Source organism: Pimephales promelas, chromosome 16, assembly GCF_988280905.1.
Source record: "Pimephales promelas chromosome 16, fPimPro1.hap1.1, whole genome shotgun sequence".
Lineage (NCBI taxonomy): Eukaryota > Metazoa > Chordata > Actinopteri > Cypriniformes > Leuciscidae > Pimephales > Pimephales promelas.
The window spans coordinates 24,171,833-24,187,751 of NC_142784.1; the positions used below are offsets into that span (position 1 = coordinate 24,171,833).

The window sequence follows — 15,919 nt, forward strand, 5'->3', positions numbered from 1 at the left end:
AAAGCGTCTATCAACTTTGCACAGCCATTGAAGAGGAGCTGTTTTGATACAATCTAAATTGTAAAAAGCACAATATAAAGGTGAATTGACCTGACTTGGCTTGGATAGAAAAAAACGCTGGTAACGTTAGGTTTCGACAAGCCTTGTCGACCATTAACAATGTTCTGAAAGTAGGCTAACCCCAAGCTATGTCAACGCTAACTGTTTTATCCACAAGACATATACTACATATAATTTACTGTTTTAAAAATGTCATGCATGTATAGTTTTATTGGTTTACGTTAAATCAATATGACAATAGGAAACATTGATAAATAAATATTCCTAAAAAATATTATTTATTACATGTTTAAAAGTGTGATAAAATAAACAGAGTTAAACAATCAGGCGATTTCAGTATTTATTGTGTGGAACATATTTAAACAAAATTATTTTCATTATGTGAAACATGAAAGAAAAATCAAGGTAAATAGGCCTATCACTTGTGAGCAGATTATTTTTTTATTGTGTGCTATTTTCATTCACGCTGTAATGAATTTCTTCCATCTGCTGAACACAAAAGAAGATATTTTGACAATGCCTTCAATAGTATGGGAAAAATATTAGGGAAGTCAATTGGGCAAATTAGCTGTTTGTTTACCCATCAAAATATGTTATTTTGTCTTCAGCAATAGAAAGAAAGTCATACAGGTTTGGAACAACGTTACGTGAGGGTGAGTAAATGATGACAGAATTTTCATTTGTGTGGTTAAGCGTTTTCAACCCAAGCCATCAAAAGGAAAAGGAATGCCATTCCAGACCAGAAGTACTTTTCACATTTTTATTAAATATTAACAAGACAAACATCTTCTGTGTATTAACTTGCAAGGATGAATTGGTAAGACAAGTAATGTGTCCTGACAAAGTAAATAGGGTCTTTTTTTTATTTAATGAGGACTTTTACAGAATTAATGGGGAAAAAGTCACATGCGTCTTATTGAAAAGTGATCCGAAAATAAGTTGACTATTAAAAAGAACATGGGGCAACAAAAGGTAAAACCTGAGGACTCGTTATTAAACATAAAATAACAAACTTGAGATGTGGTGACATTGTAATATAAATGTTCACTGTGTTTAGAAAAAAACACACAAAATTGTTCCATGATGCATGCATAGCCTACACTCGGGAAGCATTTTGACCATGCTGCTTCAATTTGACCATGCTGCTTTAGGCAGCCTTTAGCGTCAGTTAAATGACGCCCTAGGATCGCGTCTAACCCATACCCTACCCCAAACCTAAACCTACCCACATCATGTAACTGACGCTTTACCAAAGATGACGCCCTAGGACTGACGCTAAAGGATGCCTAGCGTCAGATATTGGAGCATGGTCAAAATTGTCAGTTAGATGACGCCTTGGGATGAGAATGCGTTAAAGAAGAAAATAGAAAGAGCATGAAACCAGTGGTGTTAAATACAATGCAGTAAGTATAGTACAATAAACCCTTTCAGTGGGTGCCTGTTCCTAATAAGTTTAAGTATAATCTCCTATTTATGTGAGTTTGTCATTTATATTCCATTCCACAATGTTTCCTATTCACACTCCACTCTCGTGAGTATAGGTTTTGAGTTGGGAAAAACGTTTGCTTTTATAAGTATGTTTCTTGGAAGAAAATATATGCCATTGACCACAGCAAAACTGAGAAGACATGTTGGAATGGTCCAGCCGAGGCACATACTTTGGGTTGCTCTGAAAGTAAAAAGAAAGCTTAATCTGTTAAAGGGTGGAGGATAATGCACCGATTAAAAAACAACAACTATAGCACATGTCATTACCTAAATTTGCATTAATTATCTTTATCAAGTGTTTTGAAGTGTTCAACCCTGGTTTTAACTGTATTTTGGCATGTTATACAATTTAGCATGAATAAAACATTCTGTTGGCCCCCCCCCCCCCCCCCCAGCCTCATTTAGCTTTATTTTCCTGTCAATTTCCTTGTGATCAACTGCTTTACACTGATACTTACCTTTTCTTTTGTCATTGTATTGTATTGTTTCTTTTGTCACAGTCAGATTCTTCTCTTCTTTACTTGTTCTCCGTGACAGACTGCATATGTAAATCTTGGTCTTGTTATGGTGAATGGTGGCATGCTCGTTGATAGTGAGTTGACATGTGTTAGATGTAGCATTTACCGGTATGTATGAAACAATGCTGTTTACCATTGCCCCGTCTGAGCTGCCAATTAGCTTTCTTGTGTTTTCTTCAACATCATAGAAGTTGCAGTTAAAGGGTGTGTTGTTCTTGTCTGTGGCACATTTTGGGTAACCACATTCAATCTTTAGGCTTTGGTTTTTGTTGACACATGCTGAGAGTGTTCCAAAATCTTTCGTTTGACCATAGACAGCTAAGAAAATATAGAAAATAAATAAGGTATTAAAGGTAAAGTAATAAGGTTTTTGAATGTGCAGTGAAGTAAATTGTGATCTCTGGATAGCAAAATAATAGTGTTATAATTCCTTAAAGAAAAATGATCCATACATGGATAAAAAACAAATTGAAAGACACAATATGTAAGTGTATAGAGACAATGGGTGATTTAAAAAGACTTTTATCAAATCAAATTAAGGACACGGTAAACTTGCTGGCCTGTATATGCTACAAAGGGTTCACACCAAAACTATTTCAAGCAGGCACATCACATCTAACTTTAGAGAATATTTCTGAAAAACTTGTTGATTTATTCCAAAATTTCACCCTTGATTTTTTTTGGTATCTCGTTGAGCTATTTGTTGTGTTAGAAATCTATGTGTTGGTCAAGCGTGCAGCACTTTTTGTCAATTAACTGCAAGCAGACAATGTACTGGCATAAATTATGTCCACCCATAAACTTTTAGTATTGATGTGAACATTGGTAAACTGTATCTGACTATCTGACTATATTTGCACCATTAAAAGAGTGAGATGTGGTTCTTACCTGGGAACAGGAGGACATAGATAATCATTTCAATATGCAAATGGTTCTCTGCGCAAGAGAATAAAAACAAACTTTTGTAATAATTATTTTGCCCTCAAAATCATAAATACCACAACTAACTTAATAATCAAAGAAGACAACATCAAAGTCATCTGTTGACATACACAGTTGAGCTGCTTTCATAGGCAATTTTTTCTGTTCAAAATGTTCACAGATTCAACAGGTTGAAGAAAAGATTCAAAACAGAAAATAATTGTAAAGCTCTTACCTTTGAACATTGTTACTTGAATAAATTTGTGTTTTGGATGAATAATCCTTGAATATCGGTTATTTGAGAATGAGAGAATTCATCTAACAATGTGGGCAGGGTTCAAATGAGCAAAATCGATAGTAATGTGATTTCATTGGGCTTTATAGCATTATTTTGTGTGTGTGTGTGTTGGGGCGGGGAATGCATTTCCGTATCCAGTCATTTGCATTATTACTATTACCCAGAAAGGGTAGGAGAGAGAAAAAGAATAAACAATAACCTCAGCTCACAGTCCATCAGCCTTTTACATTTGTTTCAACATCATGCATTATGAATGTAATGCAACATTAGATGACTCAATAACACCATAGAGTGCCTTTGAGGCTTTCACAATTTCCAGAATAAAAAGCGGAGATATTCCATTTAACTTCTTGTGTAGGAGACCATAGGTTGTTAGAAATGCATGTTGGTCATGCATGCAGCACTTTTTTTTTGCCAACTAACTGTAAGAAGACAGTACTGGCGAACCCCAAAATATGTCCACCCTGTCATGGACAAAATCCATACATTTTCTTTGCATATTGACTATAAAATTAAGAACATATTTTATTTTCAGAAAGATATTTAGTTTCTTTCTCAACCATGCATTGTACCGTAGTTAATGTAATTATTTTCTTTTGGTAATAAAAAAAATTACCACAAAATATTTGTTTCCCTATAAAATATATGTGATAGCTTCCAGAATCTCCACCAATTCAATGCTATATTCCACTAGAAACTGTTACTAAAACATGAAGCAGTTCCAACTTTAAAACCAGAGGGAGCAGTTGTTGGGCCACAACATGTAGACTTAATCATTTTAAATGTATTTGCATGTTTAATTTCAGATCTAATGTTTTAGTTTTATCAAATGCCAGCACTGGCTTTATCACTCTTAGAAAAAAGAGTTCTATATATGTAGCATAGGGTTGATTGGCATGATAGGAATATTTTTTTATATATTATATTGACGAGTTGTATTATCACCGACGGTATTTTCCACTCCGTCAAGATGGCTGCGCCAAATGGCGTGACGTCAATATACGTTCTTATATACGAGTCAGAGCATCAGAACCCCGCCATTAACCGTCCCACTATTTTAAACTATCATATTTGACAATATCACGGTATTTTTATCAAATGAATGCAGCCTGGTTGAGCATTAGAGACTTCACAAACATTTTACACAGTATTGTACAGTAGCTACACTACAGTATTGTATAGAGTAAATGAAGAGTTCAGATGCAAAAGCCTCTAAATGCCATTTGAAATTTTCATCTTTAATGATGATTTTTATCAAACTTGTATATTTAAGTTCAGTAATTTCACTTAAATAACAATTGCCATTTAAGTGAAATAACTGAACTTAAATATACAAGTTTGATAAAAATCATCATTAAAGATGAAAATTTCAAATGGCATTTAGAGGCTTTTGCATCTGAACTCTTCAAATGAAAGAAGGGAAGATCATGTGTGCAGTGTATCAAAGTAACCACTAGAAGGAGACATACATATTACTTCTAATATATTTTAGGCTACTTCCACAGACACTGTAAGTGAACACCTAGTTTCCTGCAGCTAATACAAGAATCTGACTATTGTCAGCAAATTGGCTGCCAACAGCGCTATGGGATTTATTTCATTGAAAGAAATAAAAGAGTACATAATTATGATTTACACAAGTACAAAAATAACAATCGTAAAAACAACATCACCGATGTGCGTTTCTCTGCCAATGGAGAAAATGTCAATGAGCCTTTTCCATTCAACACTGGCAGCTCATTTATTACAGCTCTTCTCAAAGTACATAAGGTCACTCCAATGCAAATGCAGAGAACAAAATGCATGTTTACCTCTACACAAGATTGAATTCTTGTACATCATTCAGTACCCAAGGAATTGCACGTTACGAAGGCATGAAAGTAAAAACCAACATTAAAAATCGTCTTCTAAAGCCAAAGGTCCTCCATAAATATTTCCTTGCTGCTAATTAAATCCACTGTATTTTCTTATAACAGAATCACAGGTTTATGAAGCCAGGAAAATTGACAGAAATTAAAAGAGCAGTGAGAAAAAAAAAACATAAAAGAAGAAAACACAAAATTCAGAACAGCAATGACATTCTTAGGCCACAATTGTTACAGTACAACATCAAAGGCCAAAACTGTCCTACAAAGAGTGTTCTGAGTCCAGAGGCCTGTGTGTGTGTGTGTGTGTGTGTGTGTGTTATAAGTGTTTCCATGCATGGAGGTCCCAGCATAGCGGGGGTGACGCAAGTCCATCATGGTCCCACGGCATCTGCTTCTACTCAGCCCTGAAACACAGCAAGAGCCCATCAGTGGAGTAAAAGGCCAACTGTGTTTAGCATACAGCGCGCTACGTCACTACGTCAGGGTCATCACCGGTCACTGCTGACATCAGAGGCCTGAGCCGCCATCATTTACTACACAACTATCAAATTAACGCAATACTGTCACATTATTCTTTTATTCCACAAATAAAAAATATTTTTCTTTTTAAATGTTTGGCTTTTGTTTATCAGAATATTTACATGTCTATTCATTACCATAAAACTTTAATGGGAAATTTATCATGAATTCATAAATGTATTTTTAGGGGAAATTTATAAAACTTTAATGGGAAAAAACATAAAATGTCTGATTTTCTGTCTCTATTCAAGACAATTATGCTGTGAAATTATTTGATATTTCTGGGATCATTCTACGGGGAAATAAATCAACGATTCCTTTTTTTTACAGAAAAAATATTGTGCTTGGCACAAAGCACCAGAATACTGATAAATAATGTTACGTTATAAAGTTATAAAGTTATAATGTTATAAAGTAAATAATGTTACGTTGTGCAATATCATCAATGTTATTTATTGTTGTTTTGTATCCAATTGTTTATAAACAATTAAATAATAATAATAATAATAATAATAATAATAACAAATAAATAAACTATTAATAACACATTCTTATTAAAAATAATTAAATAATAAATTATCCATGTATTTGTTTAAATGTTTTGACAATACATTTTATTACGTATTTATTTGTTTTCAATAATTCTAATAATAAACTATTTTTTATAATAATAATAATAATAATAATAACAAATTATATTTTATATTTAAAAGTATAATATATTAATATAAAAATATTAAAAATGTAGAATAGAAAAATTAGTAAAATTAGTAAAAAGTATTATTGTTTTGTATCTAATTATTAAAAGTAAATACATAATAATAAAAAATTACTATTATTATTATTATGAATAAAAGGTATTATTAGCAATACATTATCATTATAAATAATTAAACAATGATAATAGTAATAATAAGAAGTTAATTGTTTTCAATAACAACAATAAACTATCTATTTAATTGTTTATTATAATAATAATAATAATAATAATAATAACAAAACGAAAATATATTATTATACACTATTAAATGTATAATAAAATGTAAATAAAATAATAATAATAATAGTAGACGCAAAACAATAATTATTTTTTTCATTATTTATGAAAAATTAAATGCATAATAATTACTATTAGCAGTAGTAGAAGTAAACTGTATTATTAATAAATAATTATTATAAATAATTATAAAAATAATAGCAATAAATTATCCATTTATTTGTTTGAATACTATTTATTAATAGTATATCATATATTTATATAATAATGGTAACAGCAACAAAGCAAAAATGCATTCATTCTTCTAGCACAATAATCAGTTTTAACACGCATACAGTAAATCTCAAAACGCATGTTAATAATTCAAAACACAATCTGATCCAAAGAGGAATAAAAGTTTTCCAGTATAGAAAATAACTCACTTCTATTAAAAAAGCTCTCGTCTTCTCCTCCTAACTTGGGTTTGGCTTTTCTGGAGACTTCTGAAGCTGTTATAAGACAAACATGTGTTACACATGTGTGGACACAATACTGTACGGTACAATCTGTGAATGAACAGTTTCAGTGTATTGTATTTTTCTGAGCAATCATGTTCGTGTACTTCACAATATAGTTTTCATTTCCTATTTAGATCATTTTTATATAGAGAGGAGCAGATCTGATGAGAGTGTATGTGATATGGTATTCATTTGTGAATACGATTCATATTCATTAGTCACAGATTTTGAATAACAATATTGAAATATTGAATGCACAGTAGGTAAGTTTCACCGCCAAAGGTCACTTTTTTAGAACAAAGGCGTCGTTTGATGACGCTGTGAATGAGCATGGAATCATGGGACTTCATCTCCAAAGTAAAGTCAAATCAATCATACTAAATACGTTCGAGTGTATTGAAAAAAGTTGTTATTACGATGTCGATGTGCATTCTTCGATGGCTGCAATGAGACAATTGTTGCTATATAACAATGTTAGAATATCATATTAATAAAAGCAGGATGACTTGATCTGCTAAATGGCATGAAGTTAATTAAAAAATATATATTGTATGGTGGAGAAAATGCTGTATTATACTGTTACTACAAATAAAGCCTTTCTGGTTATGCTATGCTAGCTACTCGACAAAATAGTGTTGTCTCTGAGGCCATGTTGAGCTTTTTAACAAGGATTAGTTTTCTGTCGATGCAGTTCGAAAACAGTTGCTCACCTGTCAAACAGAACACAATATATATATATATATATATACATACATACACGCACACACACACATATATATATATATATATATATAAAATGGCTGATTTAAACATAATTAAACTTTTGGGATAATACAAGTACACAAGTCAATGAAATAAATAACAATGTTTAAGGATATAATTTTTTTAAATCGTACATATTGTTACTTTAACTAGAATAAATATATAAATATATATACATACTGTACATATACATACAATTATAAACAATTGAATAAATAGTTTCTATATATATGTAAATATGTTTTGTATTCCCACCCACTTTTGGCTTGAAACCCCCAGAGAGCACTACTTTATATAGCACTGCAAATGTAACATTTGTTGTTTCCTATACATTTTTTGCTTCTATTTTGAGCTCAAAAATAATGCTAAATGCAAAATCGTTTCCCATCATCTGTCCAAGAGGGGGCGGTATAAGCCTTCTATCTAGAAAGCAGAACTACGCACATAAAATGAGGCCACACATATTTCTAGCAGCTAATGTGATCAGATAAAAAAAAAAAATTAAAACATGGAGATCAGAGGAGCGCAGGCTGGAGGAGATCAAGACACCTTATTAACCACCACTATGATCAAAATTACGTGAAAAAGCAAAGATTCAGAGTGAGTGGAAGCAGATGGGAAGTGAAGGTCTCTAAGGACCACCATTTTATTTACTAGTGGTGGGCATACTGTAACAAACAAAAAAGGAAGAAGAAAATCATTTAAAAAAAAAAAAAGCCATTTATGAAGAGCTTAAGGACAGGCCGAATATCTACCATACCTGTGTCTGTTCTTTAAGAAAATCAGGTAGCTGAAATTCACCCTTAAAGACCTGGAAAAACAGAGAGCTGATTTTAGAGGCTGTCACACTGTGCAAACACAGGATCTACAGTCTTTCCACAAAGAGCACTGCTCATTCATTAAAACAGAAGAGGGGAAAAAAAGATTTTGAAGTTTGAACTGTTTTTATTTCTCTGCCTGAAGTTATTTTAATCTCGAAAAACATCCTTCTGAACAGCATCGATACACACGGTTTTAGAAAGCCTCCAGAAAGCAGTAATGGCCAAATGAAAAGTCTGGCGCTGAACGAATAACAGAGTCCTCTCTCGCGCCGCTAGGAGGATATTGTGTGTCAATTCCCAGGGTGTCTAACTTCACAAAATTCACAAGCTCTATCCAGGGATGAAAGAAAGAGTGAAAGACTGTGAGAGAATGAAAGAGAGCCAGACTGAATGCTGGTATGAGAAGCAGCCAGTGTGTCTGCTCCAGAGACGACGACAATCTCCAATTAAGACGCATCCAGCTGATCTCATTTCCTGGCTTTAGTTTCTGAGCTGAGGAAATTGGGAACGAGGAGCACAGAGAATCGTGCAAGTGTTTGGGTTGCCGCAGGAAAGAAGCGCTGACCTGACAGGAAGCTAGACAACTTGGCGATGGAGCCACGCTTTGAAAACACTTTCCGATGCCGTCTAGGCTGTGAGAAACCTGAAGCTCGCTCTCTTTACTCCACTGCTTGGCTCAGTTATGGCAGCTCTATGAAGGGGTTTTTCTTATAAACAACAAATTTCATTTGTGCAGGAGACCAAAACTTTGCATGCGAGGCAAAGATCCTTAAAGGTGCCATCTGTCAAAAAAAATCTAATCATACTCCATATTCCATATCAGATGGGGGCAGTATACCTCCAGAAAGTGAGTTGTGCCGCGGCCGCGTGCGCGCAATCTCACGTCTTCAAACAACACGAGCGCATATTAATCAAATCAATTGACACGATAGTAAAAGGTTGGAAGGCCGCAGTTCCACGTGGAGCATTTGGAGATTTTTAGAGACTCAATGAACAACATCTCAACACTAAATTATAAAGGCCGTCTCATCGACGCCTGTCTCAAATACAAGCCGGTGCATTTCGACGAAATGGGGAAAATAAAAGCCCGGGCTATTATTTGAAGTTTTACGGTATTCGTTTTGTTCATATTACATTTTTATTGTTAGTTTGAATTAATTTGACAGATAGCATTCGCTGATGTTGACCAAGCTAACGTCATTCAGAGCTGCCAACTCTCACGAATTCACCGTGAGACTTTTCACTTTTCACACGCTCTCACGCCACACATCAATTTTGTCACGCACAGAAATGGACACGGAGACCGACAAGACTAGACAAAGCAGGTTAGTTATAATATATCAAAAAAAATCTCAGCTCTCAGATTCTGTCAATTTTATTAAATTTAATTCAAACAATAAATACCGTTTTGGTGCTTGTAAATGTTACACGACAGATATAGCGCACGTGAACCGATCATCTCTACTAGCTAACGTTAATGGTAAAAGAACACGAACACACATACAGTATGCTACAACTTAGCAAAATCTATTCCTCATGCATAATATCGACCAATGATTTTTTTTACTTTTCCCTGAACTGAAATGCAATAGTGGGCTGTACTTTCTACACAATTGACATCAGGTTCAAGTAAGCCGTATCACCCACAAGCCGTGCGAGTTATTCGCGTATCGCAGTTTGGCTGGTGGTTATGTTGCCCGGCCGGCATACCGCCTCCCATGGCCGAAACTGGTATTATGACACCTGCCGGGCCGGGGCTAGTAATTTAGCATGCTAATTCAGGTTAATATCTCTGCAGCACTATAACTTGTCATTTTTTTAATGACATCATCAACCTTATTTCTTCTCATTCTTTTGATGCGTGTAGCTCATTTTTTTGGATATTTTAACCAATTCTTACACATGACACCTTTAAAAGTGATCAAGTGCTGTCTTGCTTTTCCTCATACATAAAAAGATAAAACGATACAACGAAAGAGATAGAACAATAGGACGAAAGATAGAAGGACCAAATTATAGAATGAAAGACAGAAAGAACCAAACGATAGAACCAAAGATAGACAAAAAGATAGAACGATACCAAGAAGGACCGAATGGAAGACAGACAGAACAATAGGATACATAGATGGAACGATAGATAAAAGGACCAAATGATAGAATGAAAGATAGATAGAAGGAATGAACTATATACACTCAAATGCTGGGTTGTTTTAACCCAACCTTGGGTCAAATATGGACAAACCCAAACGTTGGGTTAAAAATGTAATTCAAAAATTTAACCCAATGGCTGGGTTTGTCCATATTTGACTCAAAGTTGGGTTAAAACAAACAAACCCAGCATTTTTAGAGTGTAGAGATGCAATTTTTACAAAGTGCACACCAAATAAAGTTAGTCTCATAAAAGAAAGAATCGATTCTGAACTGTTGAAACAAGTCACGTAACATACCTATGTAACAAATTTGCATAAAGGCAGTCTATGGTCTTCCATGGCTAGTTTTAGCGGAGGCCTAGAAGGGTTTAGTTTGTGTTGTCGAGATTAAGATACTGTTTTCAGCGCTGTGAATCCACTTTTAAAAAGGATGAGGACTCACACTGGAATTGTTACAGCAAAACCAATGCCATCAATCGTTATGGTTCGTATCACTGTGTACCAAGAGCACGCTTGCAGGAGAGACTAAATCTTTGCACATCCATTTTTCCGAGAGTGTTTGGGTTTTTGCTAGAGGAGAAAAGAGTGAATTTGGCTCGCTCTCCCCATCACAGTCAGCTGAACTTACGCAAGACTTCAGACCCAATTACAGAGAGGAGTTTCCGGGCTGCTGGTTAAAGAGAGCTGGTATCACTGGTGGGTCAAGAGGCGGGGGTTGGGTGTAGAAGTAAGCGAGTTCGATTGGGGTTCGTTTGAGTCAAGTTGGCTAGCCAAACTTGCGGTTTAGAGCCCAAGTGGAATTAATTTGCAATGAGAAAGGCATGCATTTTTCCCATTTCCCTGGGTAACATTTTACAACGACCTATTGCTCATCCGAGACTGTTACCCGCACTAAATCCTGTTAATGTTGCGTTAGAGGTGCCGATTCGTAAGACATATCCCCATGGCTGGAGGACAATCGATGATTAAAAAGAAAGTCCTGCTCACATGTTTTGGCTGTGACTGGTTCTGATTCATTCATTTTGTTAGTGTGGATAACAAATGAGCGAGTAGGATTTGTACAGTAGAAGTCCCAAAAAAAGTCAATATTATCTTATCCAATCCCCAAACACTCCCTTTATATCTCCACAACAACAAGCGTCTGATTAGCAGGTCTGTGTTGGCTGGTAGCAATGATGTATCTGGCTCTCTATGTTGGATATAACAGTAATAACAAGCTAAATTAGACAATTTGTCGAGGCAACAAATATTTGTTTGGTTCGCTACCATGGAAAAAAAGATTTTTCGCCGCTGATGTAACAAGACACTTTTCTTCAAACAAAAGATATTACTATAGAGAATAATTTGACAAAACCTGTGGGTAACTGAGGGCGTGTGCGATTGAGACCTTTATACGGGCAAATTCTTCAGATCCTCAAAGTTTCTGAGCTCCAGGGAGGCGGCGGTGGAAAAACTGACTGTGCGGCCCAGCAGGAGAATATTCTCTACTGGAATGTTTACATTCAGCCCTCCTGTAGCTATCAGCATGAACAGTAGGTTTAACTTTAACTAGAAAAACATGGAGTAAGAAAATGAATCATTGGAACTATATAATAATTGGCCGATGCAAAAAAGGGACAAAATACAAATTTAAAAGTTACCTTACGTTGTTTCAAGACCATATGCCTTTTTGTAAAAATCATAAAAGCAGTCCATTTGATTTGTTTAATATATTACAACACAGCTGAAGCCTTTTGATAGCTTTATTTTAGGAACAGACCACCAAACAGGATGCATTACCCCTAACATCTTTTATTTTAACAACATTTTGCATTGCACAGACGTCATAAAGTCCAAGGTACTCTACCGTTTAAAAGTTAGGGTTCAGAACGATATTGTTTTTAAAGAAATTTTCTAAAAAACTTTTTCCCAAATTTGTTTAAACTGTCTATGTATACCAATACATAATTAAAATGTAAGTACTGTGTTTATTGCAGCACTGAGAGGACTACAGACACTTGATTTGTATACTTTCTTTTTCAGTACTTACATTTTAATTACGTATCGGTACAGTTTTTATTAGAAAATTTCTACCTACCCCACCTTTAATTCCTGAAAAAAAAAATCAGCTGTTTGAATGAATTGAACGAATCGAACGAATCGAATGACTCGATGACTTACTCATTTAGATATTTGCTGCCACCTACTGGCAGTTTTAGTCTCTTATTTAGCGCATCACTTCATAAAACACGTTCAAACACAATGCTAGAAACCAAACTGTTTTGGCATCTAAATACCAATTCAGATGCAGTTTCTGAAGAAAGAAAAATCATGGCCGTTGTAGCCTAAAAGTTTGTGCAATATATTCTATATTGAATCAAACAAAAATTTTATTTCTGGTATTTTTTGATGCTTTTATTAATTACTTAGGCTAACCTTTTGGGGGTCATTTTTCAGCCAAATTTGATGTGTGATTAATTAGATTAACTAACTGGCACATCATGTAATTAATTCGATTTTAATTTAGCTTGACAGCCCTAATATCCATTTGAAATAAATGCTGTTCTTTTAAACTTTTGATTCATCAAATAATTCAGAAAAATAGATCAGTTTCCACAAAAATGTTAAGCAGCGCAACTGTTTGATAATAATATGTTTCACTTGTTTTCATTTGTAGCATTTAAAATGATCAATTTAAGTTTCGAGTGATTTTTAACGATATTTAGACAAAATAGCACAGAATAGTATTATTCTTATCGTCTGAACTTGAAAATAATTATCGACTTACTGTGTCGACTTGATATCGTAGTATCCTTAAAAAACACTCCATAAATGAACAGCCCTTGCTTAAAGGAGCTGTATGCAAGATTGTGGCCAAAACTGGTACTGCAGTCACTTTCAAATTAGGGTGTATCCCCGCCTTCCCCCATGACTCGAGGTTGCCAGATATGCTGCAGTTTCCAGCAGTAATGTAGGCTGCTACAAGAAGCTGAGTCCTACACAGTGAGTTTTTTTCTGTTAATTATTTATTTCGGACTTTGTAGCAAAATATTTCGGATTCATATTGAGTTTTTTTGGGGTTTCGCACCGTTAGAATTTTTTTATCCGATTCCAACACATTTGTATCTGCAGCTGTGTTAAATAGAGAGGAACTGGCAACCCGAATGCCAAAACACTACTGAGTCTGTGAATGGTAGATCGGTGGAGGGTGACGCATCAGAACGAAACACGACAAGACAACAGTCAAGGGGTGCGACTTCACTGTTTAAATGACAATATCCTGGCCGGACTGCTGTTGTCAGTGACGTAAGTATTTGAAATGAACATGATTTCTTAATGTCTAGTGACATATCAGGGAAAAAAATTAATGTCTTGCATACAGCTCCTTTAAGTAAAGTTAACAAATACCAAATTACTTTAAACTAGATCTCCACTTGAAGATTTGCATCAAAAGAGGTAAAAGGTAAATTGACTTTCCTTTGCCCTTATGTACAGACATGTAAAGATCTGATCTTAGTGTAATGGCTTAGACACGTAGGGTGGTCTGGTTAATCCCTAATGGGCTTTAAATGTGAGGTGCCGAGCAGACAGAGATGCTGACAGATTTGTGCAGCCGACTGTGTCTCAGCCTCGGGTAGAGGAAACGTCGGCCCTGATCTCCCAGAACCTCTACATCCAGAATCACCTGCTCTGAAGAAAGATGCGGTGGAGCGTAGCAGAAAGCTGGTGCTCACTGTTCCAGATCACAGAAATAGCAAAAGCGATTCATCAAATATGAATTAAACTGTGGTCGGACAGTCATACACACAACAGCTCTTCTAATGCAAGATGACACTGCTGACTTTGCGTTAACACACACAGCAGACGAAGAGGGTTTTACCCCACTACCATGACTCTTTCTTAACTTGGGCAGCACTAGACACACAGGAAAGGGGCATTTAACATTATTACACACACTGTATCAACTATGCATAAAAAGTATTGAGCTTCTCCGTGTAACTCACTAACCATAATCCACACTGTTTGTGCAATGAACATGAATGAGAACCAGTGCTGCTAAAACTAAAACCATTCAATTATTTAACTTTTTTTTTTTTTGTTTTGTTTTTCCAGAAAATCTAGTTCTTGTTATACAAGTTATATAAAGTATTACACCAAACGGAATCAAACTTCTAATCCACATGACCTCCTTTTCTGGTCAACAAACTGCCATATTTGGCATGTTGCTGCCAAGCCTCCAGTACAGATAAACACTAGCATTTCCACACGATGCCACTAGCAGCGCAGTTGAGACCGACTCATTGATCATAATATCAATTTCCCAACACGAATCATGGCGACGCTGCAAAGTCACTTAATAGGTATCGATTGTGGCTTTGGACAGGATTCAAAATGTACCAATTCGCAGGAGACCGATGACAGACAATTAAAGGGTGGAGAAGCAAATGACTGTCACTTATTCTCTGCATTATATAGAAGCCTTTGTGAAGTGCAACAATATGAACCAGGAAGAGTCAATCTGTTACTAACATACGTCTTGATAAGATAATGTAACTGAAACCTGGGCAACTACATACATCCGTCCTCATGTTACCGGTGTCCTACATAGTTTGGGTGGATCATGTTGAATCTGCATAAACAAACCAGATGAAAGCAAGATAAGCAAAAGACACCAGCTATGCACGGTACATGAGATAACTATAGAAACTATTAAGTGTATGTATAGAGTCTTTAACAGCTGTTTTTCCTAATTTCTTGCTTACTCATGGCATGATTGCACAGGTCAAGATTGCGGACCTGGTAAAAATGTCAACACGACCTAAATTCAAGGCTTCGGTAGACACATGACCATTTGAACTCTCAAAAGTGTTCCTTTTACCTTGCAAGCATTGAATTACGCTAATCTGCTTATTTTTTACTAATTGGTAAGCAACTGGACATGTGATCGAGCTACCTTCATTATGGCCATTTAGTCTGGAGTGCTCAGATCTAAAGTTACAATACTTAACTGAAGAAATGGTGCATTACTGGCAAAAGAAAT

General features: G+C 35.2%; 1 protein-coding gene and 1 long non-coding RNA gene across 5 annotated transcripts in view; both read right to left on the reverse strand.

Moving 5' to 3' along the window:
- Positions 1-279: 279 nt before the first annotated feature.
- Positions 280-4,490, reverse strand: LOC148973358 (uncharacterized). Of its 2 annotated transcripts, XR_016146887.1 has the most exons (4): positions 3,223-4,490; positions 2,955-3,002; positions 2,007-2,384; positions 280-1,729 (listed from the first exon to the last, which is right to left on the reverse strand). It is a non-coding gene; the product is annotated as an uncharacterized LOC148973358 (long non-coding RNA). The 2 variants fall into 2 exon arrangements; XR_016146886.1 differs by lacking the exon at positions 280-1,729 and having other exon boundaries at positions 1,949-2,384.
- A 357-nt stretch (positions 4,491-4,847) lies between these two features.
- The window catches only part of tpst1 (tyrosylprotein sulfotransferase 1), a 39,478-nt gene continuing 28,406 nt past the window's right edge, over positions 4,848-15,919 (reverse strand). The window contains exons 4-6 of one of the 3 annotated variants that reach the window (XM_089121273.1): positions 8,689-8,739; positions 7,092-7,157; positions 4,848-5,557 (exon numbers count right to left, since the gene is read on the reverse strand). In XM_089121273.1, the coding sequence (XP_088977399.1) occupies positions 7,122-7,157; positions 8,689-8,739 (87 nt within the window). In that variant the 3' untranslated portion in view covers positions 4,848-5,557; positions 7,092-7,121. The remainder of the gene's footprint in view (positions 5,558-7,091; positions 7,158-8,688; positions 8,740-15,919) is intronic. The other 2 variants (XM_089121274.1, XM_089121275.1) reach the window with 2 other exon arrangements.